Source organism: Oryzias latipes, chromosome 22, assembly GCF_002234675.1.
Source record: "Oryzias latipes chromosome 22, ASM223467v1".
Lineage (NCBI taxonomy): Eukaryota > Metazoa > Chordata > Actinopteri > Beloniformes > Adrianichthyidae > Oryzias > Oryzias latipes.
The window spans coordinates 14,376,601-14,402,854 of record NC_019880.2 but is presented as its reverse complement, the minus strand read 5'-3'; the positions used below and the strand labels follow the sequence as shown (position 1 = coordinate 14,402,854).

At 43.6% G+C, this 26,254-nt stretch overlaps 1 protein-coding gene across 1 annotated transcript; it reads right to left on the bottom strand.

The window, feature by feature from the left end:
* Positions 1-854: 854 nt before the first annotated feature.
* eif2ak4 (eukaryotic translation initiation factor 2 alpha kinase 4) lies at positions 855-25,882 on the bottom strand. The gene is made up of 39 exons (XM_023951832.1): positions 25,462-25,882; positions 25,233-25,348; positions 18,210-18,312; positions 17,951-18,124; positions 17,791-17,871; positions 17,388-17,524; positions 16,719-16,819; positions 16,489-16,646; positions 15,805-16,343; positions 14,553-14,668; positions 13,896-14,050; positions 13,371-13,804; positions 13,219-13,291; positions 13,046-13,135; positions 12,844-12,966; positions 12,652-12,756; positions 12,489-12,552; positions 12,302-12,381; positions 12,125-12,226; positions 11,993-12,043; positions 11,680-11,916; positions 11,349-11,424; positions 10,954-11,075; positions 10,665-10,714; positions 10,325-10,493; positions 9,661-9,777; positions 9,518-9,583; positions 9,270-9,440; positions 9,056-9,190; positions 8,865-8,972; positions 8,474-8,602; positions 5,951-6,037; positions 5,666-5,778; positions 5,524-5,582; positions 5,226-5,329; positions 4,396-4,464; positions 3,847-3,891; positions 2,962-3,077; positions 855-1,273 (listed from the first exon to the last, which is right to left on the bottom strand). The coding sequence occupies exons 1-39, from the start codon at positions 25,579-25,581 to the stop codon at positions 1,216-1,218; spliced, it is 4,953 nt and encodes a 1,650-aa protein (XP_023807600.1). The 5' UTR covers positions 25,582-25,882; the 3' UTR covers positions 855-1,215.
* Positions 25,883-26,254: the final 372 nt, after the last annotated feature.

Below are 26,254 nucleotides of genomic sequence, written 5' to 3'. Positions count from 1 at the left end.
TAGCAAAAATGCATTATTATACAAGTTTTGCAAATATTTCATGGATTCAGATTTAGCTTCAAGTCTTTAAGATAAAGTGAGGGCCCTCTATCATTTTAAATACAATTTCAAAAAATCTTTAAGAAAAATAGGCATTAATCCCCCACAAAACTTTTAGAAATATGTTCCATTAGCTAGTTTTTTACATCATTTACATGCAACTGTTATGGAGATGCTTTAATGCTTGGTTTTTTTCTTGATGCAGTGTTGAGCTGAGCATCAAAGGCACTATGGTATTCATGGAATTTAAACCCCTTCATTCATTCATCACTTTGAGAACCCCCTTATTCCTTTTCGGGCCACGTGGCTGTTGGAGCCTATCCCAGCATAGGTCTCACACACAGCTACAGGCAATTTGGAGTATCTCATGAACCTGTGCAGCCTGGGATTTGAACCCCCAGCCACTTAATTGAAAGATGGCTGGCTACATAGCAAAAGCTCCATTATTCCAGCGTAAACTAAAATTACATTTTGTTTGTAATTGTGTCACTCCAACAAATAGCTTGAACACATTACGCTATAAATGACAAAAGGGAAAGGTGGAAAAAAATGTCATTATTGTTGATAAATTACATTGTATAACTTTTGATAATAGGGGCTAAAAGATGCATCTGAAAATTATTTCCAGAAGTTGCTGGTAAATACATGAGAAGAGGTGTAACAGAAAGCTTTCCCAATTCCATCTTTAAAGTCTGCCTTTTCTTACAAACAAAATAATGCTTTAGTGGTTTAACTAGAAAAGAATAAAAACAGGTCAGTTCTTTGTTAGCTTTTGTGGAAACAAATGAAGGTAATTAGCACACATCCACAGAAAACAGATGAGAAAAATGAGTTTTTATTCTCTTTATCCAACGTGTTGCTAATAGAAAAGTAACATTCCCCTGATTGTGGTGTAATCTTCAATAAAAAGCCCTTTTTCTTTCAAACTGTAGAGTTGCCTTAAGGCAAAGAGTCTAATGAAAACCATGTCCAAACCAGAACCTGTCAGAAGTCTCTTTGGAAGGAAGTACAATTTGGCTCCAACACCTGAATCCAAAACAGCAGAAATCAATGAAATTGTCCATCCGATTTCACAGATTAAAGGTTAAAAAAAAAAAAAAAAAAGCCGCCTTTGAGACTTGGTTCAGTCCAAGTCGAACTGAAATACTTCCTGGTCCGTTGGGATCCCTGCAATGCTCACAGGAGGATCTTGTAGTAGTCATCCTTGTAGCTGTACAGTACAACCACAGCCACCCTGGAAGAGAAGAACATGTGCTATTTATAAACAAAAGAAAGAGAAAGAAAAAGAAAGTATTTCCAAATGGAAGATTTCAAAATTAGATCAATTCAAGTCAACCCAGAGAGTTTCCAGGGACATTGTTCTGTTTAATATGAGGAAACAACTCCACCGGGAGTCTATTTCAGGAGGACGGGAAGCTGTGATGCAACATTATAAATTGTAGAATTGTTTAATAGGATAAAAAATTTAATCAGGACGAACTGCACGCAGGTTTGCTGTCCATACATGAGCTCTTACACCAACTGAACACCAAAAGTATAACATGTGGTAACTCATATGCACATGGGATGGCATGAATACCAGCAGTTGTGTCTCAAAATAAAAGGTAACAGAAAAAATTTGATCCTGTCGCTTTAAAACAGCTGGAAAATAAAACCTAGGAAAAACCCCTTAGTCGCCTTCTCAAGAAAGAGCTTTCATTTTTAAAACAGCAAAAAAGGACTGGATGCCTAACAGGGCAGCTTTAAATGGTCACTCATAACATCAGAGCCACAATAACAGGAACGTCAGTCAAAGAGCCGTTACAGGCCCGGCATGACAAGACCAAATAAGACAGAAAGGCCTCCCTTCTCTGCTCCTCAAGAAACAGGATCAGCAGAGGATTTATATGCTCGGAGGTTACATTTTACAACTCTCTTTGAAGATCTGATTGTCACAGTCACACCTGAGAGTCAGCTCGCCTGCAGCTTTCTTTCATTATTTTTACATATTTAACCTTTTGCTCTAAAGCTTTATTTAAAAAAAAGTTCAAAGAGGAAAGAAACCAGTAGGATTGAAAGAATGAACATGTGGAGTCATATTCAAATAAATCTGTGTTCCCATAATTCATTTCTTTGCACTATTTCGTGAAGTGTAATCCAGCCTCATTATTCATCTGATTCCAAAACTGTAAATATTTTATGATAATTTGAAATAGATGAAAAACGTATATGTACATTTGTTAACACTTATTGCAACTCAAAACAGACTTTTTAAAACGCCATGAAATGTTTCAGCGTTTTATTTAAATAGATTTAATGGAAAGTGCCACACCAATCATCTTTTTACCTATTATAAAATTGTTTCCAGATGTCTATTAATTATGATTATGCCAATTTTAGCCCAAATCTAAAAACCACTGTTATTTTCTCTAACATAGTTTCAGCACCCTCTTCCTCATAGTTCTTTACTCTACTGCTAGCTTACAGCCCTTCACACCCCCAACCTAACATCCCCAAATTCCAGCTCGAATGAAAAACAAAGACATACATGAATCTAGTCGTCTACAGGTTGATGCATCAGAATGGAGCAGGGAGCTTGTGGCTTGCCCAGAGTATTTTCTACATATCAAACAATTTCCTGATTTACAAAGATTTGAATACAAAAATACACATAAATGAAATTTTGAGCCTAATTTTCTGTATACCGTATCTGTCCTCCGTCAAAATGCCACAAGAACATGCTAAAAACACAGAAACCACAATTTTCTGTCTAGGTCTGGAAGAAACCAATAAATTGTATTTTGTTTTAAGTTAACATGATAAAATTGAACTGCTGTGGCAACTCTGGCTGGTTGACTTGTTCCGTTTCCTAATTTTCAAGTGACTTTGATCACATAAAAACAATTTTCCTTTGTTACAACAAAGCTACTAAGAAAAAAGGACCTTTTTGTTATTTTGAAGTGATGGATCTCGTCGCAGATGGACTTCAGGTAGCGCTGCTTTGGGAGATGAGACAACAGGGTCTTCACGCTGCTGTTGAACTGTTCTTCGCTTTCAAACTAGAAAATAAAACGTTCAAACCTTGTAAAAAGTTAAAAGGAAGAAAAAAAATGCATATCAAACAGGAACATGAAACACAATAACCCCCAAATATCCTGGAGACATTAAATAGAAATTAACAAGAAAAGTCGCATTTTGCAGATAGCATTTAGATTAATATGATCTAAACATTTTTACACCTGTTGTGGCAGAACAGTGACGGCCTTTAGGTTTAATTGTTTTTTTGAGCCGTTTTAAAACTCAGGGTTGCCGAGAAACCCACACTGAGGGTTCAAATGCAGAACGTACCGTCATTATCGCATGTGCTGCTGCATTGGTGGGCCGTTCATTTCTGGAGTGGGGGCTCTTTGCTTATTTAACTGCAGCGGTAAGAACATTTTTCAGCTCTCTTTGGATTTCTTTGCTTTATAATTAGCCTTTGCAGGAGGAAACCTGGGACTTTTATGAGCTAAAAAGCCTTGGTCACATGTTAGGAATGTGATCATTAACACCTAAAATGTGTTTTGTTAACTGCACTGCACAGGCTGTTTTTTAGAAAGGGGAGCCAAACTGGAGTGTCCCTGGACTCTCAGGCCACTGGAAAGTGCAGCGGGAGTTCCCTTCACTTCGCTCCTCATCATGAAAGGAAGGAGACGGGATTCCCTCTTCCTGTCTAGCAGGCTGACCTCCCCAGGCTGTTCTTTCCCTTCCTCCTTCCTGACAGCCGTCACCGGTGTGCGAACATTTATTAATGTACTGTGCTTTTTACAAAGCTATAAATGAACAAACCTCCAGAGACAGGAAGTTGATCAAGATTTCCTTCTGCAAGTCAACCTGTGGAAAAAGAAAGGTAACAAAACTGAGATTATAACAGTATAAACTAAACAAAATATCAAAGATAATCACATGAAAAGCTCACGAGCGACTGTTCAAAAGTGATCAAACGCCTCCCATATTGATTCATGCAGCATTAAAGACTAGGAGGTCTCCCCAGCATTACGCTGATTCTGATAAGGTCTACGCTGCACCGCAGATGCAGTCCAGATGTGAACACATTTTAGAAATGCAATTGGAATTACCAGCAACATTAGAAGCAGGAAAATGAGGAGCCACAACTCTACAACCACAAACTAACCATCTAATAGGACATTTATTCATGTCCACGACAGCGTCTGCCTTCTGTTTTGTGTTTATGGTTCAGAAGCATCTGACCACCAGTACCAGAGCTTAGCATGGCTCCTCTCGGTTCTTAACTCCATTCTCTGATTCAACAAATAAAAGTAGACAAAAATCCTGATCCTCTGACTGAAAGGAAGATATTAACAGAAACAAACTTACTGCTAGAACCTCAATGTCATTGCTCTTGTTTTGTAAATTGGTGCTGAGATTCTGCAGTCTAGTTTGGATCTGCAAAGGCAGAAAAAAAACAAAGACATAAAGGAAGACATGAGTAACAGTTGTTCCTATGAAATAAAAACAGCTGGAAAAAAACAATCTCTGCAAAGGCTGAAAGTTTAAATAATAAACATTTTAAGGAGGAAAGCAGTGGTCTTTTAATAATGGTTGCTGTTTTTTTGCCAAAATCTAAAAACTTGTCTGTGTTGTTTTCCAGGACATAGTTTCTGCAGAGCAGCAGGAGTTGATTGGAAATTTGCTTCTGAATTATGGGCAGGACAGTTTGTGTGCGACCCCCCCCCCCCCCTTCCCATCAACCATAACTGACAGCTCTCCCTTTACACTCTCTCCTGCTAACATGGCCGGTGCAACAAAAATGGGGAGCAATATTGGAGCTATCCAGCGGTACAGCTTTGAGCCAGATGCCAGCTCAGATGAGGAAAACAAAGACGTATATGGATCTATTTGTCTTCAAGTGGATGCATCAGAATGGAGTGGAGCAGGAAGCTTGTAGCCTGCAGATTGTAGCTTGTAGCCACAATACAAAAAAAAAGAAAGATGTTGTTCATTAGAAACCAGTTTGTAAGTTTCCATGAGTAAAGTAGCAAGCGGGTGTCCACATTGTCCTCCAATCAGCAGGCTTTTCCTTCTACTGCTTCCCTCTCTTGTGAGGTGAGCCCCGTTCTGACAAATCTGCTAAAAACGGTTCCAAGCATGATGCAACAACACACACAAAAAACATCTCAGCTGAAACCTGTTTGTGCGTCACAGACCTGAGTCTCATAGCGCCGTCTGGCACTTGCAGAAACCTTTTCCGGACTAATGACGTTCACGTTCATGTTGGTTGTGCTGCTGCTCCCATGAGGCTCTGAAGAGCCTGCAGAAGATTATGCAGTTGAAGGTTAGGTAACGTACAGAAGTCGATACTCTTATCTTATACTGTATGTTCTGTAAGACATTTGTGGAACAAAATGTAACATTTACACTTCTTCAGTTTTTCCTCAAAAGCAGGATAGAGAAGTCTGCTACTCACATTTGAAAAATTCCAGAGAAAGAGGTGGGTCGGCATACCTGTGCAGTTCTGGGTCGATCCTTTGGGGTTCTGAAGGCTCATGCTTTCAGTCATTTCTCTGCATTGGCAGGAGGGCAACATTAGTAAGAGGATCTCCCGGTTCCAGAGCTCTGAGCAGCGCCTACAAAAACATTTCCCTACCTGATGTTTCTCTCATCAAAGAACTTGGTCCGACATTTCTGAATGATGTGGTCCACCAAGTCCGACTCTGGAATTCGCTTCTCAGACTGTCGGTCCTTCTCGAAGGATTTCACCTGAGAGATGGAGATCACTTTAACATGTGAGTCCAGAAAGCTCTTCACAGAGCTGTGTGAAACTGCTAGGGATCTATCATGCAAAACTGCAAGGTTATTTGTGGCCTTGAACATCCAAAACATCTGAGGTGTCTGTGTTTGTCTGAGGCCAGGACTGAAAAGGCTGGATCACCTTCACATAGTTTCCTTCTTTGTCAGACACGAGGGCCAGGCATGTGATGCCTGCCAGCCTGCAGTGCTCCACCAACGTCTCCTGGGACTGAAAACACAAAGCAAAAAAACACTTCAACTGTTTGGGTCAGAAATTCACGCCAAACTGAAATCCAGTTCCTGTTGCTCTCACAATTTCGACATGAAACATGCTGGTTACTGTGGGATGAATTCTAAGAACTGGAAACCGCTTAACAGCTTTCCCCGCCTTACGCAAGTTTTACAGTGTGATTTGTTCCATGAATTAATGAAGGGTTATAAATTCACTGAACCCAAATTACATAATTTAACTGTCATAAGTCTGTATTTCCTCTGTGAGTGATCCAGTTGCAGAAAGTGAGCAGACACTGCTGAGGAAAAAAAGAACATATAAAACAAATAAAAAAAGACTTGTTCGAATCAAGAGAGGAAGGCAATGAGCCCAGATCGAAACCACAATCAGGATAGGGTAACTGAGCGCGATTGTGTCTGCAGAGTTTTTCATTTCTGGTTCATTTTGGTTTGGCTCCTGTGAGCAGCGAGGGTGTAGAACAGAGCCAGCAGTGTGCACTTTGCTGTGTCATGATGCAAACCCTCACACTTCCTCCTTTCTCCCAACTTTCCCACCGACAGATGAGGTCATGTCAAAGCTAAGCAGCGGCTTACGGGCAGATGATCAGCTGAAAGACGGAAGCATCTCTTGGGGCTCTGATCTTTCCTCCAAAGAAGTGAGGAGTGTTAACAAAAGTCTAACAGGGAGGGGGGAGATCATGGGTAAAGGAGTAGAAAGATGGTGTTGAACAAACGATCACAAAGCCCTTAGTGATGATTTGGCTTGTTTTCAGCAAGACTCAAAGCCTCCAAAATGTTTCTGTGGACTTCAGGGGGAAAAAGTGGAAAATAAATGCAGGCATTAAGCGCAGAGGTGGAAAATTAAGACAATAGAAGAAAGAAAAAAAACAGGAGGGCATTGAAATGGGCCGAGACAGGAAGCATCGCTACACAAACACAGCAAAGGTCAAACATTGCAACCAAAGCTCGGCCTTTTGGATGCTTTTATTGTGAGGAATTCCTTTGAGTTCAGGTATTCTCAAGTTTATAATTTAGAAGAATTTATTCAAGTGTATTTTATAGAGGTTGTGTGAGTGAAATGTAACCACAAACCATAGCTCAGTTACCATTTCTCATGTTGCCACGTTGAGTCTGCTGCTGAAAAAACAAGCCTTTTCCCAACAACGGAAATCCAGCTTGAGCTTACAGCAGGAGCAGAAGCATGTGGGCAGTGTGTGATCAGGAAGTCACCTGCTTAACACAAAAGCTTCTACTGTCAGAGATATAGAAAATGTCGGATTCAGGGGGAAACCCAATTTGAGCAGATCCTGACTGAAACTCTTCATCGTGTTTGATAAACCTGAACTCAGATTCTCTGTCATATTTCCTTAAACCGACGTAAAACAGTCAAGGAGAAACTAAAGAAGCAAACAAATGTATCTAGCAAAAACGAATTTAAGACGTTTACTAGAGTATCAAATTATTTTTTAAAAATGTGTTAAAAAATGAAGCAATACTTTTTAGTCAAAAATAGAAGTTAATAAATAGGCAAATTGTACAATGAATAGCCCCTGTGCTGTCCTATGGGGTCCAGATGCCCCGACCCTTACATCGACGTGTTCTCCCTACCATGACAAAGGAGGATAAAGGTGAAAAGGATTTCATGTAATCCATGGACACCAGTGAAGATCACAAATCATTGAAGAAAAAAGGTTCAGAGCACTGTCTAGTGGGTCTCGATGACCCAACTCCCAATGTCAAAGTGACTAGGATAGCACAAGGGTAGTTGAATTGAGACAGATCTCATTTATAAAAGCCTGCATACACATACTTGTGATTGTGCTTTTTTAACTACATAACAAAATAGTGAACTAAAAAGAACCTCAAAGCAGATTCTGCTTAATCTACTAGATATAAGAATTTCAGTTGTCTCTTAATAGAAAAATCCTATCAACTCTAAAATTTCATACATCAAGACAAAATGGCAGGGAATAAAAGTACTTTTACATTTTACAGCTTAGAGAAAAAAGATTTGACAAAGGAAGTGTGTTGCATCATTTAATTGATTCGATTGTTTTAAACAGAACTTTATATACAAGAAAGTGTCACTTTTTAACACTGTCATGAATGTTCAAAATTACAAACTGAACGAAGGGCTTCAAATTCATGGAAAAAACCATGAAACTCCAGCTACTGATGAAAATGTTAAACAACTGCATTTATGAAGCTGCTTCCTATGGTATTTCCAATAGTTTAGCAGTTTTCCATGCGCTGTTTATTCTTGTTTATTTCCCTTTTTGTGCAATTTGTAATAGTTTTGTTCCTCTGGTTTGTAACTAAAGTGGTCAGCAATGCAACAGCAAAAGAAGGGAACAAATACATCAGTATTTCAAGATAAGTCAAGGACAGAAAAAGCAGAAGAAACTACCTGAAAATTTTTGAAAAACATGCTGACCTGTGAGAAATCGTAGGTGATGTCTGCAGAGACGCCGCTGCTCCACAATTTCTGGACGACATTAATAGCTCTGCACATGGAAGAGTGTCCTACTGGTACCACTAGTGCATCACAAGAGCTCACCATTACCTGACATAAAGAAAAACAGACAAAAAACATTCAGCAACATAAAAATAATAGCAATAAATTAATCAAACTGTCTGGATTCAAAACATAGAAATTGACTCCATGCAGTTAATAGCTGCAGTGATCATAGTCATTAAAAAGTTGCTAAAAGTAGCCGTGTGGCGGCGGACGGCTGCAAAGAGCCGTTATTAAATATGAAACTAAGCCTGCTGCGCCTTCATTACAGTAATCAGGACAGTCAGGTCTGTAAGAGTGTCTGTCTCACTGGCTCCTCCATGCTGGCTATGGCTGCACAGACTTTGTCCAGAGCCACACTGCCCCCCACGGCATTCGGCACTGGGATCGTCGAAGTCGGACTTCGGAATTCCAGAATCTATGTGGAAAGCAAAACAGGATATAGTAATGAAATGTTACAATACAGGAAAGCTTGTTAGAGAATAAAAGATTCAAACATACCAGGTGGTCATAGCGTCCTCCAGCAGCCACTATATCTGGGACAGTTCGCTTCCGCTTCCTGATGAAAGCCACAAACTGGAAAATGACTCCAGAGTGGTGCTGCACCTTGTAGACCAGGCCCAAATTAACCACCACCTAATGAGAAGAAAACACCTGCATTGAGAAGGAAGCCTGTAAAATCACCTCATTTTCATTTGTCTGTGCAGAGACTCACCCTCAGTTTCACGCCCAGTCTGCGCAGAAGCAAAATCAGCTCCTCCAGGTCCTTCAGCCCCTGCTTGGCGAGCTGGGTGACGGCCGTCTTCTGTTTGGTGAGCAACGCCAGCAGCGGTGCCAGTTCCTGCAGGCTGCCCTTCTGTTCTATGTACTTGTAGAGCGTTTGCAGCTGAAAAGGGAAGCCAAACTGTTATGACTGAGCATGTGTGAAATTAAAATATGTGCATGAACCAGGAGGACGCTTACGCTGCTGCTCGATAGCGAAAAATTACAGAACTTTGCCTCCACCTCACGTTTAGTCAGTTTTTCATTCTGAGTCAAAAACAAAGAGATTAAAGATCACCTCTATGTTTACTGATACAATCCCATCAATAAAGAACAGCACTGACCATGGCGTCGCAGAGAATGTTGGAGGCCTGGCTTAGTTTGTCCTCTGGGACGCCGCTGTAAAGCAGGATGGCCTTCAACAAGCTGGTGTGATTCAGATAGATGTTATAGTTCCTTTCCTGCAGGCACAAACACACCTTTAACCCACTCAGCTGCAATTACAGTCAATACCAAATGGCACCACCGCGCAATAAAGAGTCTGCGAATAACAACCACTATGTCCAGCTGCCCTCTCATTCTGTCCTGGACGTACTCTTAAAAGCTCTCAGACAAACAGCAGGGCAGAGGAGAAGATCAGAAACGGGATCTATAAAAGGGATAACCCAGGGCCCGGGCTCAAGGTTGACTGGGTTCGGGGTGGATGACTGACGCAGCGCAGGGATGAATGTTGACAGGAAATGGACTGCACCAGGAGGGAGGGAAGTAACCGGACAAAGCTTGGCATAACAGATTTACAACATAAACAATAAATACAGTGTAAATCAGCGAGGCTTGCCAACACTTTGGTATGTTAAGAATTCAGATAGGAAGTACAGGCGGGCGGCGGGGGGGTTGGAACAGAAAAACAACAAAAGGTCAAGTTTTGCTGATGGCAATCGGATGACAAGCTGTTCAGAAGGAAGCTGCAGCACAAACACGGAGCTTGGAAAGCATGCGCCGTCTCACCTGCAACGCTGAGAATTCCTGAATTATTTCCGAGATGGTGTAAATAATTTCTGCGTCAGGCAGCAAGCTGTTGGTGACGGGCGTGACAATGTCGAAGGCGCACTCCACGAGCTCCCGGGGGTGTGCACGGTCCAGCTTCCTTGGGCGGAACACACGCTCGATGCTGTACCTTTTAATAAACAGGAAGCAGAAAGCGGTTGGCAATCAAAGGGCAGTGGTCCTGATGATCATTCGTTTCTGACACTCACAGATGCTAATATAATCACATTGTGACTTGTTCTTTCCAGAGTTGCATGTAAACAGCAAATTTTAGTGATTATAAACACTTTAGAAACTTTACCTCTTCAGGTGAGCTATATTATTGCGGGCCACAAATCTCGCAAACGCCATCTACAGAGAAGGCAGAGGGGAAGTATTGGGCATTTTTAATGACAGTGAAGTCGGTGCATACCGGTCTGTAATCAATCACAGACTGGAAACAACCATTTAGTCCTCAGGGTTTCCTGAGGCCTAAGGATCTCGAGGCGGCTGCTGATTGCAGCCTCACACTGTGAAGTGTTTGCATTTGCTGATGCAAACAGATGAGTGATTAGTGCTGGTGTGGACGTGCGTGTGTGTAATGAACTCACTCGAAGGTCATAGGGCAGTGTGACCAGCATGCCGCTGTGGTCCATGAAGCAGGCGAGCTCACTGCCGTCGTACAACTTCCTGTTTCTGGGCAGAAGCAGAGGAGTCTGGAGGCGCACGGCACCTGGAGACAAACATCAGCCGTCAATAGAACATCTCCATGAAGATCCTTCCACCCACAGCTGCATGCGAGCTGATATAAACAAGCACAGCTGCACGCCATCAGGAAAACGGGGAAAAAAGGCAACACCATTGCAGAAATCTGCACTCCTAACAGTGAGTGTATTGTTTGGGGCAGAAGCTGGAGCACCTGAAGCAGGCTTACGGAGAGACGGCAGCGCGAGGACAGTAAACAAAGACTCTTGTTCGTGCATACTGAACGCGGCAGTGTGCTCACCGTGCTTCTTAAAGATCCTGGTGATGGTTTCGTACACATGCTGCTGCAATTTGGCAGTGTTAACGCTGAAGTTGCCCTGAAGGGAAAGCAAACAAACAGCCTTTGTGAGGGATCATTAAAAGCATGAAAAAGGGCACCGTACTCTCTTGTAGAGCTTAATGGAGAAAGATGTTTGCGTGCCTATAGTGACATCTGCAGGTTGAGATTAGAAAAAGATCAGAGTTCCGGACTTTTTTGTGCTATTCATTGTTGATCTGGACATGCTAAAAACAGAGAAAAAAGTACACAAAATCAAAAAGGTCACTGGTATATTTTAAAGGTTGTGCATCACCTTGTGCAGATCTATATCATAGGTATAATCCATTACTGGTGAGGCGTTCTGGGCAAAAAGCTGGCCCACCATGGTGCGGTAGGCTTTGCCGTTGATGTTAGCCATGGTGTGCTGCAGGACCTCATGCAGTTCCGACTCCTCCATCTGAGGAGGTGGCAGGAGTTCGCTCTTGAGCAGCTCCTGCGCGGTGGGCCGAAGGGCTGGGTCGTGTTTTAGAAGCCACTCGATCACCTTTCTCTGAAAGACAGAAAGGAAAACTGCAGCTATGCTACTTTAATACACAATAAATTAAAAAAGCTGCAATCACTCTCACCTGTGTTCCCTGATTATACGCTGGAAAATCTTCTGGGAGGGAGATGGGTTCCTGCAGGGTTCAAAGAGACTGTAGCTTAAAAGGATTCAGATCCAGGACATGTTTGAAGCTCCAATTGTCTGCCTGACCTACCACTCGCAGCTTGCCAAGGACAGAAATCCGCTCTGCGCCAGTGGTCATCGGCCTGTAGGACATCTCAAACAGGATGATGCCCAGGCTAAACAGGTCCACTTTCTGCAAAATGATAAATAGGAGGCGCTAAGGAGTGAAGTAGACACGCTGTGGTAAACTTGTAGGAGATAAATTTACCTGGTTGTAAGTGGCTTTGGTGTTTCCCTGAACCTCTGGACTAACATAAAGGGCTGTGCCCACCATCCCTGTCATGTTTCCTGAACAGTGATGCAAAAGGTATTTAAAGGGCCAGACGAGTGACTGTCATTCAGCTGCCACAGGTTTTGAAACTCAGAGCTGTATGTCTGTCTGGTATTTTCAGTACCTGTTGGGTCCGGTTTAAGAACGGCAGCAGAGCCACTGTCTTCCAGCTCAAACTTCCCTGCAGCCTGAGAGAAAAAAATAAAAAATAAAAAACCTAAAAATTTAGAGTTACAATAAAGTTTTACAAAAACACTAAGCTGGGCTAAAGTTTTTAAACTTTGTACCACATTAGCAGGATGATCTGTAGCTAAGCCAAAGTCTCCAATTTTCACGTGGTCCTGGGAGTCCAGGAAGATGTTGACTGGCTTCAGATCTCTGTGGATCATGCCCTACAAGAAAAATAATCACAATACTGAGGCACAAGGCTTCAAATTATTGTCCAAGCTCATCTGGATATTCATGAATGAAGTCTAAACCTGCTCATGGATGTAAGCAAGGCCATCCAGGATTTCTCTGAAGAGTCTCCAGAGTCGGTTCTGGTCCAAGTGCAAACTTTGATCGATTGTGTCTCTTAAAGTGCTTTTTTCACAGTATTCCATCTACCGGGGAAACAGAAGTCTGTTAAAAACACAGCAGAGATGCCAAGTGGTAAATGTGAATGGAGAACAGGAGGCTCACCTGTATGTACAAGTAATGCGCTATGGACAGCTGCCGATCGGAGTCTAAGCTCTCCGTCGTGTCGGTCGCCGGCCTTTCGCTCTTCTCAGCCTGGAGGAAAAAAAAACCAAGTCGGCTCTTGGATGAGTCACGATCTGACAAAGTGAATGAGGATGAGGTGAAAATGTTCAAACCTGGGACATCTCATCAGCACTTTCATCGCCATTATCGAAGATGATGTCGCTCCTTGAGTCGCTGTCTGAAGGCCTAAATAGAAAACAAGTTTAAGGAGTTTGAGCTCTTCCAAAACACGAGTCTTAGTTCAGGCTGGGGGAAAAAAACCTACAAAAAAGATGCTCCAAATACATCTTCATCATCTTCATCTTCGTCTTCATCACTTGACTGATGTCCGCTGCACTTCGCGCTGGAGGATTTCTCAATGGAGGTGGACCACTCCACAGAGCTGGACAGGGCAGGAGGCGGCGCCATGTCCTCCACGTTGTCTGGCAGACCCAGTTCATTCATGCGCTGAGGTGATGCTCTGCTCTTTGGATGTTGGTCAGCTGGGCTCTGCGCTTCTGAGCTGTCCGAGTTGCTCGGGATGCCTGTGGAGGGCAGCTCGTGGCGCTCAATCCACGCATTGTAATAGCGGACAATGTTCTCGTGGTTCAGGCGCGACAGCAGCGTGACCTCGCCTTTGATCCGCCTGAATTGCTTACTAGCTGGATTGACCTGGATGCGCTTCACTGCATAATAACAGCCATCAAGTTTGTTTTGGACCTGCGCAGAAAAGATGACCAGCGGAGCAAAACTTCAATGTAAACATATGTAAACAAAAAAAAATCTGAATTACAAAAACAGTGTAGTTCACCTTAATGACAGCACCAAAGGCACCTTTACCAAGGAGCTGCAACTCCTCAAACTCGTTGAAGTAACGGGAAAATTGTCTCTGCAACCCTGAGCTGAAGGGAGAATTGAGGATGTGGTTTTGTGGGATGACGGTTGATGCAAAGTCCTCCGCTAGATCTGAAACAGAACAAAAAACAGATTTGTATATTTACAAAAGAAAATATGTAGAGCTGGACTGTTCCTTGATCGCTTAGTTTCTGTCTTTTACTGGCTTATGAACATTTTCCCATTTTTATTCACTAAAGCATTTTGTTATGTTAAAAATTTAATCGTGTTTAAAAGGACGAGGTAGACTTGAAGTAAAGTCATTTTAGTTTAAAACAGTCGCGGTGCAAAAGAGATTTGACTTTTTTTAATGGCACTATTTTCAACATTTGTCAGAATGATATTCAAGTTTGAAAGATGCTTTATTATGTCAAGCACTTTGTGTTTAAAAATGCTTTATAAATAAAGTTTAATTGAATTTGGTTACATTTTGCACGGGCCAAAAACTTGATGTTTGGACAAAAGCTGGAGAAAAAATCTAAAGCATGTGCCAAAAATGTTTCCTTTCAGCTTTGTCATACCTGGTCATAAATGATTTATCACATCATTTGCGTTAAAATTGTATGGCTTCTACCTTCTGGGCTGGTTTCCTGGTAGTGCAGGAGGTTTTTAGGTAACGGAGGTTTGAGGAAGGAATGGTCCAAGAGCTGCTGAGTCGTCCAGCGTTCAGCATCATTCAGACAAACGCATCTGAAAGAGAACGAAGATCACAGTCCGTGTTTGATTTTTGCATTTAGTCCTTTTTATATGTCTTGCTAAATTCATATTTAATATGATAATAAATTATAGTTGGAGGAGGGGCTAAATTCATATTGAGATACGAAATATTTAATAAACCTATCACAAATACATTTTAATTTTTTTTATTTATATCACTTTTCTAAAATGCAAAACTGACACCAAAAAAAAGCACAAATAGGTGTTGGCAGGATCTATGTCTTGTCCTGGAATTCTGATTTGGATTTAAAGCAGATAAACACATAAATCAATGTTTTGTCTTTTGTTTTTCCTCTTTTTTTCTTGTTAGAAGAAAATTAAAAATGCTGCAGCTGGTTTGAGTTTTTCTGTTTTAGTAAAGAAAACACAAATGCAGCAATAGGCCTGTACAATAAATTTACGATTTATCATGCAGCCCTATTGCTGCATTGGTGTGAAACTGATAAGTTTTGCAATACGCATTTTACAAAAGTCGCCAAAGATTGCAAAATAATTTAACCTTAAATGTGCTAAAACCAGCTTGAAGTATTAAATGAATCAAACTAATTCCTTTATGCATTTGACCAATCGGATGGACTCCTTTATGGTAGATGTTCTCTTCCTATGTAGACAAGACTCATTTGGATTATAATTTAAGTTATGTTGACACTTTTTTTTATAATTAATCTGTTAAAGTGAAATGGAAATGATGTATTTAGTTGTTTTTCTCATTTGTTCATGTATCGCAAATTATATCGTCATCGCGATATTGATCACCAATATCGTAAATCGTGAGTTATCCTCATATAGTGCAGCCTTACTCCGATAACCTAATAATGAAAAAAGATTATAAAGAACATCAGTTGACTTTCAATCTTTTTACATTTGCTTTAAAGTCCTAATCAAAACAGGACTGTGAAATTTTACCAGCCTTTTGTAGTGCAACATTTTTATGAATGTTTTTGCATCTGCTAAAGTTGGATTTTATTTTTTTTGTTTTGCACCTATCTATATATTTTTAAGTTGTAAATGTCCTTAAGAGACAATAACACATTTTTATATAAATCGTTTTACTGTAACTAGCTTTACCGCAGAGTAAAAATGCAGTGAGACTCCCTTTTCATGCATACTTGTGTAAAAAATCCTGGAAATCAGCAGGCAAGCTCGCCGGCACCGTCACTGGATACTCCATCACTTCTTTGCCCTGACTCAGAGCCAGCAGCATCAGCCCCAAGTTCCACACATCCCCCTTCTTGCCGGTTTTTGTTGGCATGACCACGCCCTCAGAGAAACGAACGTGGGCTTGCTCAAAAATGTCTTCCTTGCAGATGTCGGAGAACCGTTTCGATAAGCTGTAATCTGTCAAGCGAACGGTGCCCTCGGAGTCCACCAGCACGCTGGAGGCCCCCAGATGCTTGTGGACAACGGAGTTGGTGTGGAGGTAGTCAAGGGCAGACAGCAGCTGTGCCGCGTAGTGGCAGAGTTTGTCCAGAAGGACCGGGGAGTCAGCACCTAAACTTTGATTCAAGCTGGTTCCTGGCACATGCTCCACCAGCAGATGAACGGTGAGGCAGTCTTCCTTCTCAATGGAGCTCAGCGCCATGTAGTGAACCAAGTTTTGGTGACTGAGACGCAGGAGGGAGTTAAACTCATTTTCTGCTGCATGGATCTGTAAAGTTTTCAGACAAAAGCAGAAGCATGTCAAAGCTTCAGGAGAATTTGTTATAGAGGCTTTGAGTAGCAACGAAGCACACGTTTCTGCTCTAAAGACACAATTCCACATACAAATTTCCAACATTTTCCTCTCTACTTGCCTGCTTCTTACAGTTCTCTATCTTTCCTTTTTCTTGGCTGGTGAAGAACTTGCCCATCTTCTTGCTCCAGCGCAACGACCACTCATAGAGGACGGAAAACTCTCCAGAGTTGGCTTCAAAAGCGCAGTAAACGCTACGACCAAGGCGCTGGCTTTCACCTGTCAGGAGCATGGACGTCAGCTTCTCTGTGGTGGCTTCAGCAGCAAACCCGCAGCACTGACGGCTCTCACCCAAACATTTGCCTTTGTGGACGACGAGCTCTCCTAAAGTGTTGCTGTGAAAGTGCAGAAGCTCCTGTGGGCGGAGCCCGTCGTCGTTTACTGTGTCGCGTCTGGTAGGATAAAACACAAGAATTACAGGGTTAAAGCAGAAACAATACCTTAGACCCACTGAGATTTAGAGAAACCTCAGTGGGTTTCTAATAGTTTATCTCCATTAGACTATTAGATTAAAAAAGTGGGGTTGGTAAACCCCTCCTCTTAAGGGTTAGTAAAGTTAGTAACACAAAATAATAAAAAAAAAAAAATTCATAAAAAAAGATTGAATACTTAAAAAAATATTAGCAATTAAAAAACTACTCTGTATTTTGTAAATAACTACTTACAAAAGCGCCTTGGAAAACAAATTAAAATTTGATCATTTTTATCATTTTCTAGACATATTTAAAAAAATGAAAATGAATTTGGAAAAAATCTTTTATGACTTTAATACTTTTTTAGTCCTCTTATTATTTGATATATAACATAATTAAAAAGTTGAGTATGATCAATAAATTGTTTGGTTTTTTGCCTCCTTTTTTCATGTCATTTATAAAAAACAATAAGTAAGCGTTTAAAGGCTCTTTTGCTTCAAATACTTGTTTTCCACTAACGAAGATGCTCAGATTGCGGATCTTGTACCTGTGGCGTGAACTTGAGGTTGTTCGTCGCTGGTTCCCAGCAGCTGCCTTGGCTTCAGTTAGTTCAGCAGCAGTTCCACCTGAACTGGGTGGACTTTTTCCTAACACAGACACCGACTCTATGCTCTCAAGACGCTCCTGTGGTTAGGAAATTGTTGAAAGGTAGAACAGGTCAATACACTGCAGCTGTTCTTCCACTTTTCCTAGTAGATTATATAGAATACATTTGCTCTGGTTTCACGGTTTTTCTACCAGGATCACGGGACATTTTATAGCCTGAGGGAGTTTCTGCAACAGCTTTGTTAATACACATCTGTATATTTGAATGAATGAGCAGAACAGGCTGATATGATCAATGATGAAGTGTTTCGATCTCCCCTCTGAATAATCTCCAAGAAGAACACCTGTTTGGCAATTTCCTTTCTTCTCTTCTCCTCTCGCTTCTCCTCTTCTCTTTTTTGGATTACAGCCATGATTTCCTTTTCCTAAAAGAAAGAATCCACAGAAAGTTTCATTTAGAGATTGAGCACAGAAGACTATTCTACCCCTCCCCTCCATCCTGACCATCTCCTCCTCTTTCTGGCGCTGCCGGTCCATCCTCTGCTGCTCCTCCAGGGCCTGTTTCTCCTGCTGCCTCCGCTGGTTTTTTAGCATCTCCTCGTGGAAGGAGCGCGATGGAGGTTTGTTGTGCTTGCTCAAAAACCCCTGGACATGGTCTGCGAGCTCGTAAATCATCACCTGAGAGCAAGTAGATCCATTACCAAAATAATGAACAATAATTTGTGCAAAAGTGTTATCAAGATGCATTCCAGGGCATCCTCACCTCCCCACATCGTACTGCTGCCAGCTTAGTGAGTTCATCCTGGAGGTTCTGCAGTTTTTCGTTTGAGAGACCTTTGGCGTTCTTCAGTTCCAGCTCTGGAGGCCTGATGATAGCAATAGCAGCAAAAAAAAAAAAGAAACGTTTAAAACTGCAATCTAGATATTTGATTTGAATTACTCTAAAACCATAGCCTATTTCTGCCAAAATATTTGAAATCCCTGCACCATTTGCATCCACATTCCTTCCAAATTCTCTTATATTTCATTTGTCATTTGAAAATTTCTGTAAATGTTTTATTTTTTTTAAATCATCTGAGGTGTAATCATCAGAACACAGTGGATTCATGGATATTCTTTGTATAATGTTCATATTTATTAGATTTATACTTAATAAACCTATTTTTATTTACGTTTAAAAATAAATAAAATAAAAAGCATACGTCTGAATTGCACTAAAAGTGAGTAAATTCAAACATATATGACTAGAAAACATGGAAAAATGTCTATTAAAGAGATTTACACACAGACAGTCTTAAACTCTGATTTAAACATGCTCAACAAACATCCAATCTTACAACTTTAATTCACTGAAGAATGTATCTAATTTTTTTCCTATATCAGGTTTTTTTACGTGTAAATAAAATTTTAAACAAAATCTACAGCATTCAAGTCTACTTTAAAACTAAAAGGAAAATATGTTTATGGTCCACATTCAATTTATTACTTAGGAAAATTCTTTATTGTGTGCAGCTGCATCCTGGATGCAAATAAGACTTTTTGTTTTTAAAGTTGCAGTAATGATATTTTATGTACGTCTCAAAAACCGAGAATGTAGTGAGAAAGTTCAATATTTATCAGTCATTTCAAAAAGTGAAACTTGAACTTTATTGTACTTTTTTAAATTAACAAATAATTGCTATCATTTCAGATTTTAATATAATCTAGCCACAGGGGTTGCAAGCCAGTAACTTCTGTGCCGGTCCCAAGCCCGGATAAATAGAGAGGGTTGCGTCAGGAAGGGCATCCGGCGTAAAAATTGCCAAAATAACCATGCGAATCATCCACACTTTAGACATACCGGATCGGTCGAGGCCCGGGTTAACAACGACCGCCACCGATGCTGTTAACCTACAGGGTGTCGGTGGAAATTTGACTACTGTTGGTGGAAGAAAGAGGGGAGGCAGAAGGGTCCGTGGCCAGAGAGAGAAGGGAAAAGGCAGGAACATAGGTTTGAGAATAGGGACTCTTAACGTTGGCACAATGACAGGGAAAGGCAGAGAGCTGGCAGACATGATGGAGAGAAGGAAGGTAGATGTACTGTGTGTGCAGGAGACAAGGTGGAAGGGCAGCAAGGCACGTAGTATTGGAGGAGGATACAAACTGTTCTATCATGGTGTTGATAGGAAGAGAAACGGGGTAGGAGTGATTCTGAAGGGGGAGTTTGTAAACAGTGTTCTAGAGGTGAAAAGAGTCTCAGACAGGATGATGAGCCTAAAGTTAGAAATTGAAGGGGTGATGGTGAATGTAGTCAGTGGGTATGCGCCACAGGTTGGCTGTGAGTTAGAAGTGAAGGAGAGATTCTGGAGTGAGTTGGATGAGGTCATAGAGAGTTTTCCCAGAGGAGAGAGAGTTGTTATTGGAGCAGACTTTAATGGGCATGTTGGTGAGGGCAACAGAGGTGATGAGGAGGTGATGGGCAGGTTTGGTGTGAAGGAAAGGAATCTGGAGGGACAGATGGTGGTGGACTTTGCGAAGAGGATGGAAATGGCTGTAGTCAACACTTACTTCCAGAAGAGAGAGGAACATAGAGTGACATACAGAAGTGGAGGTAGGAGTACTCAGGTGGACTACATCCTATGTAGACGAGGTCATTTGAGAGAGGTTAATGACTGCAAAGTGGTGGTAGGAGAGAGTGTAGCCAGACAGCACCGCATGGTGGTGTGTAAAATGACTCTGGAGGTCAGGAAGAAGAAGAGAGGGAAAACAGAAAAGAAGACCAAGTGGTGGAAGCTACAGAATGAAGAAACTTGTGAGGAATTTAGGCAGAAGTTGAGGCAGGTCCTGGGTGGTCAGGATGAGCTTCCAGAGGACTGGGAAACTACAGCAGAGATTATCAGGGAAACAGGTAGGAAGGTGCTAGGTGTGTCATCTGGAAAGAGGAAAGACGGTAAAGAGACTTGGTGGTGGAATGAGGAAGTACAGGAATGCGTCCAGAAGAAGAGGTTGGCTAAAAGGAAGTGGGATGTAGAAAGGACTGAGGAAGGTAGACAGGAGTACAAGGAAGCGCAGCGTAGAGTGAAGAGAGAGGTGGCAAAGGCCAAACAGAAAGCTTACGATGAGCTATATGACAGGTTAGACACAAAGGAAGAAGAGAAGGACTTGTACAGGCTAGCCAGACAGAGAGACAGAGATGGGAAGGACGTGCAACAGATAAGGGTGATTAAGGACAGAGAGGGAAAGGTGCTAACAACCCAAGAGAGTGTACAGAAAAGATGGAAGGAGTATTTTGAGGAGCTGATGAACGAAGAAAATGACAGGGAAAGAAGGGAGGAAGATGTGGTTGTTGTGGAGCAGGAAGTAGCAGAGATTGGAAAGGATGAGGTTAGGAAGGCTCTGAAAAGGATGAAGAGCGGAAAGGCCGTCGGTCCTGATGACGTACCGCTCACGAACCCCAGGGTGTTGGTGTTCCACACGAACCCGCAGTTGTGCACCGCGTGATACCTCACGGTGTCCACCTTTCCGCTGCACGCGTCCTTGCCCACCACGTCGCTCTCCAAGACGCTGGTGTCCAGCAGGTTCTTGAACGTGTTGGGTATCACGCTGGACTCCTTGTCCAGGGCCTTTAGGTTTTTCTCGTGGGTGATGTGAGCGTCGTCTATCATCACCACGCAAGCTTTCCTCTGTTGCTTGTACTTGAAAGCTTGCGGGGTGAAGGACGTGAGCGTCTCTATGCAGCCCTTCACCTGCCTGAACTGGCAGTTCAGCACGTTGTTGGCGTAGCTCTTGCCCTCCCCGGGCCCGGTGACGTTGAACAGCATGATCCGTTCGATCGTGTACCTGGGCGCGGTGTTGGTCACCACGTAGTTGAAGGTGGTGGAGGCCTGAAATAGCCTGCCCACCTGGAGGCTGTCAGAGAACATGTAGCGCACCAGCGCGTGGTCGTAGACCTTCACCGGGTTCAGCGAGCGCGGGTCCTCGGCGTAGTCGTCGTAGTAGTCCTCAGCCGGGAACTCCAGGCACAGCTCCTCGTGTATGTCGGGGAGAGCGCGGCCGAGAGACAGGCGCGAGTTGAGCATCCCTTCTCCCATCAGGTCCCGGAGCCCCGCGTACAGCGCGTCGGCGTGCGAGGAACGGCGCTTCGCGAGGATGTCGAAGACCATGTTGGCTATGCTCTCGAAGTGCCTGTGTCCTCCGTATTTCGTCTTCATGTCCTTGCTCAGGCGTTCGAGTTTTCCCAGGTGAGGGTACAGGTGCGCAAAGTAATGGTTGTAGTCGCACCTGCTCACGGAGAAGGGGTGCTGCTCGCACACGTTGTAGAAGCACGCGTACGCAGTCTGACAGTCTTCCCGGCACCTCCTCCCTCGACGATCCTGGTCGACGGCCGGGCCGGGCCGGGGGCAGGGGCAGTGGCAGCGGCCGCCCGTCAACAGCCGAGCGAGGTGCCGGGTCCTGCGGTTGGCCCTGATCTCTCGCAGCGCTCTCGAGATGCGAGGCTTCGTCACCGGCATGTGCCTGTGGAGCATGGAGTTCAGGAAGGCGTCGGGTTTGTCCCTGTCTATAAGCCTTTCGATCGAGTACCTAAACACCAGGAGCCTACCCACGCAGACTTGGGGCGCTGTCCCGCCCGCGAGGGCTCGCGTGAAGGCTCTCACCTCCTCCAAGAATCTTGCGTCGTTTGGGATGCTCGAGCTGTACCTCTGCACCACTTTGTGCCTTCTCCAGTTGTCCTCTGCGAGCCTCGAGACCAGGCGCTCGAAGAGTTCCTTGCCTTGGTCCCGACTCTCGGTGTCCGTGATCCTCCCTATCGCCTCGGCCAGGGACTTCAGCGTCAGACCGGTGATCGCCTCGGGCAGCGCGGTCGTCTGCTTTCCGCCCTGGCAGGCGGGCACGTACATCGAGCCCTGCAGTTCCTTGACCTTTTTCCGATCTATCTTGTCGGGGTTCAGCGTATCGCTGCGAATGTCTAACCACTCGAACGCAGGGTTCAGTTCTCCCTTGGGGTCTCTCATGACGATCATAGCGTTGTTCAGCGACACAGCTTTCTGCCTGACGAGCTGAAGTCTCATGAAGGCGTTGTAGGCCTCCTCTCCAAGCTCGTAGTCGATGGCGGTCCAGTCGTGTGGCTCCTCGTCGCCGTCATCGCCCTCGTCAGGCTCGCTGTCCACACTGGTGTCGGAATGCTCGTCTCCGCTCGCCCCGGGACTGCGGAACACGCTCGCGTCCGCCTCCACGAAACGCAGTAGACCACCGCCGTAAACGCACTCGGCCGGGTCGCCGTCCTCGCGACCGCGACGTTTACCCGACTCGCGTCCAGCGGCCACAAAGCTAGAAATTCCGGGAGAGTCGCCCCCGTTCATGTCCAACACGAAACAGAAAAGCCTTCCGTGCGCAAAGTCCTCCCTGACGGGGGCCGACATGCTCGAAAAGTCCGGGTCCTCCAAGGTCAACTGGAGGACTTGTCCTTTGCAGCAATAGGTGAGGTAGAGGAGCAGCTGCACCAAAGACCTTTCGCAGGGCGGCAGAGCCCGAAAAGCCAGCTCGACCGTCTCGTCGTCGTGCAGCATTTCGGTGTCCAACGCGAGGAACAGAGCTCTCCTGTCGGTGGGGAGTTCCACCATTCGCACCACGGCGGTGTTAGATTCCCTGTGGGGCAACGCCGCTCGCTCCTTCTGCGGGGCCTTTTTGTCAGACTCCATGCTCGTGGTGTGCGCGAACCTGCTGCCAACACTACATCTGGATCTGCGTGTGGCTCACTCACTCACGAGCTCATCGGTAGGCTGGCCAAGTGAGCAGTCTGACTTCAACTGAGGCGGTGGGAAACGCTCAGAGTCTGGAGGCAGGGCATCCCCGGCAGATTTTGCTGTGGGTTGGACACTTTCAGAGGCGGCCTCTGGCTCACTCACTCACGAGCTCATCGGTAGGCTGGCCAAGTGAGCAGTCTGACTTCAACTGAGGCGGTGGGAAACGCTCAGAGTCTGGAGGCAGGGCATCCCCGTCAGTTTTTTGCTGTGGGTTGGACACTTTCAGAGGCGGCCTCTGGCTCACTCACTCACGAGCTCATCGGTAGGCTGGCCAAGTGAGCAGTCTGACTTCAACTGAGGCGGTGGGAAACGCTCAGAGTCTGGAGGCAGGGCATCCCCGTCAGTTTTTTGCTGTGGGTTGGACACTTTCAGAGGCGCCCACAGCCGGCCTCTTTTCGATCAGATTTTGCTGTGGGTTGGACACTTTCAGAGGCGGCTTCTTCCTAAGCCTGGAAGAAGGTGGAGATCTGTGAGCAGCAGTATGGTTTCATGCCCCGTAAGAGCACCACTGATGCCATTTTTGCTTTGAGAATGTTGATGGAAAAGTACAGAGAAGGTCAGAAGGAGCTGCATTGTGTGTTCGTAGATTTAGAGAAGGCGTATGACAGGGTGCCGAGGGAGGAGCTGTGGTACTGTATGAGGTCGTCTGGAGTGGCAGAGAAGTATGTCAGAGTAGTTCAGGACATGTATGAGAGAAGTATGACGGTGGTGAGATGTGCTGTAGGTCAGACAGAGGAGTTCAAGGTGGAAGTGGGACTACACCAAGGATCAGCTTTGAGTCCTTTTTTGTTTGCTATGCTGATGGACAGGCTGACAGACGAGGTAAGACAGGAATCTCCCTGGACAATGATGTTTGCGGATGACATTGTAATTTGCAGTGAGAGTAGAGAGCAGGTGGAGGAACAGCTAGAGAGGTGGAGGTTTGCTCTGGAAAGAAGAGGTATGAAGGTCAGTCGTAGTAAGACAGAATACATGTGTCTGAACGAGAGGGATCAAGGTAGAAGCGTTAGGTTACAGGGGACTGAGGTGAAGAAGGTGCAGGAGTTTAAGTACTTGGGGTCAACAGTTCAGTGTGATGGGGATTGTGGAAAAGAGGTGAAGAGGCGAGTGCAGGCAGGTTGGAGCGGGTGGAGGAAAGTGTCAGGAGTGTTGTGTGACAGAAAAGTGCCAGCAAGACTCAAAGGAAAGGTGTACAAGACAGTGGTGAGACCAGCTCTGCTCTATGGGTTAGAGACGGTAGCAGTGAGACAGAGACAAGAGGCTGAGATGGAGGTAGCAGAGATGAAGATGTTGAGGTTCTCCTTAGGAGTGACCAGGTTAGACAGGATAAGGAACGAGTACATCAGAGGGACGGCCCATGTTGCCTGTGTTAGCGACAAAGTCAGAGAAGCCAGACTGAGATGGTTTGGACATGTTCAGAGGAGGGATAGTGGATATATTGGTAGAAGGATGTTGGAGATGGAGCTGCCTGGCCGGAGGGCAAGAGGACGGCCAAAGAGGAGATATATGGATGTCTTAACAGAGGACATGAAGTTGGCTAACGTTAGGGTAGAAGATGTTCATGATAGAGTGAGGTGGAAAAGGATGATTCGCTGTGGCGACCCCTGATGGGAAAAGCCGAAAGAGAAAGAAGATTTCAGATTTTAATATAACAATTAAAAAATATATTTTGAGGAATTGAATTATTAAGGACTAACACTCAAAACATAAAACTGTATGAAATAAATATGTGGTTTTTCTTTTTTTAAATGGAAAAAACTTTATGAAACTTCTTTTGCAGAAATTTATCAAAAAACTTTCGAGTTGTTTAGAGGGAAATTATTAGGGGGGTCTATAGAGGGTTGCTGAATCTTTCAAAATAAAAGCCCCTCATTCTGGAATGCAGGACCTATTATCATTAAAGGATGAATTAAGAAGCACATTTGTTTCAGATGGACTATATATTAATCAGACAGTCACCATTTCCCACAAAAACTCGCGTGTCATCACAGATCAGTACTTACACGTCCGGGTAAGTGGGGACACATTTCACCTGCAGGTCCACGGTCACGTAGCATTCCTGGCCATTGTTTAACCCGTTGGGCCGCAGACAGAGATAGACCTCGGGAGGCCTTTTAACCTACATGAGATGAAGTTAGGGGTATAAATACCACTCTTACTAGTACATCACAATCAAACTTCCCCCCCCCACCACCACCACCCATGATGCACACACTGCAAACAAGCTTCCACCTTCCAGGGGTCTTTGCTCCGAAGATCATGGAAATCCTCCCCAAATATAGACGCAAGGGCCTCTAATTCGTTTTCCTGCTGCACCGCGTAGTCGTCTGTCTGACTGTCCTGACTACTCATGCTTCTCGGCTACATACATGGCAGCTCCACGGTCGTGTCTCATTCAGCAGCAGTCAGAGGAGGAAGAAGAGCGGAGCCGCTCGCTTCACGTCTTCTCCTGCAGGCGAACGCACCTCTCCTCGACGTCCATTTGCAAACTCACACTGTGAAGGTTATAATAACAATCCGGAACAACTTTTAGATGAATATATCTACTTTTTCTCCCCCGAGGCTCTCAAATGAAACTAACTAGGCTACATTTTGCGCGTGGCTGTTGCAAGAGCAGACTGTTGTGTCGCATGTGAAACGTCATCATGTTTTTGCAGGACCTGCCTCTAGGGGGCAGTCGTTGTTTCTTTATTTTTTAAAAACTTTATTTGTAAACAACATAAACAGTGAAAATGTGAATACCAAAAAGAAAGTAATAAAGAATTAAATAATATTAAATTAAATTAAATTAAATTATTCATTTTTTTGAATGAATGAATGAATTAACAAATTAAATTAAATTAAATTAAATTAAATTAAATTAAATTAAATTAAATTAAATTAAATTAAATTAAATTAAATTAAATTAATAAAACAAACAAAAAAAACGTATAGCCCTTATATACAACCAAAGTACAGAAACACCACATAACCAAATGAATAAAAATACAATGAGCTACAGGATTTATTTACATAAAAAAGTACC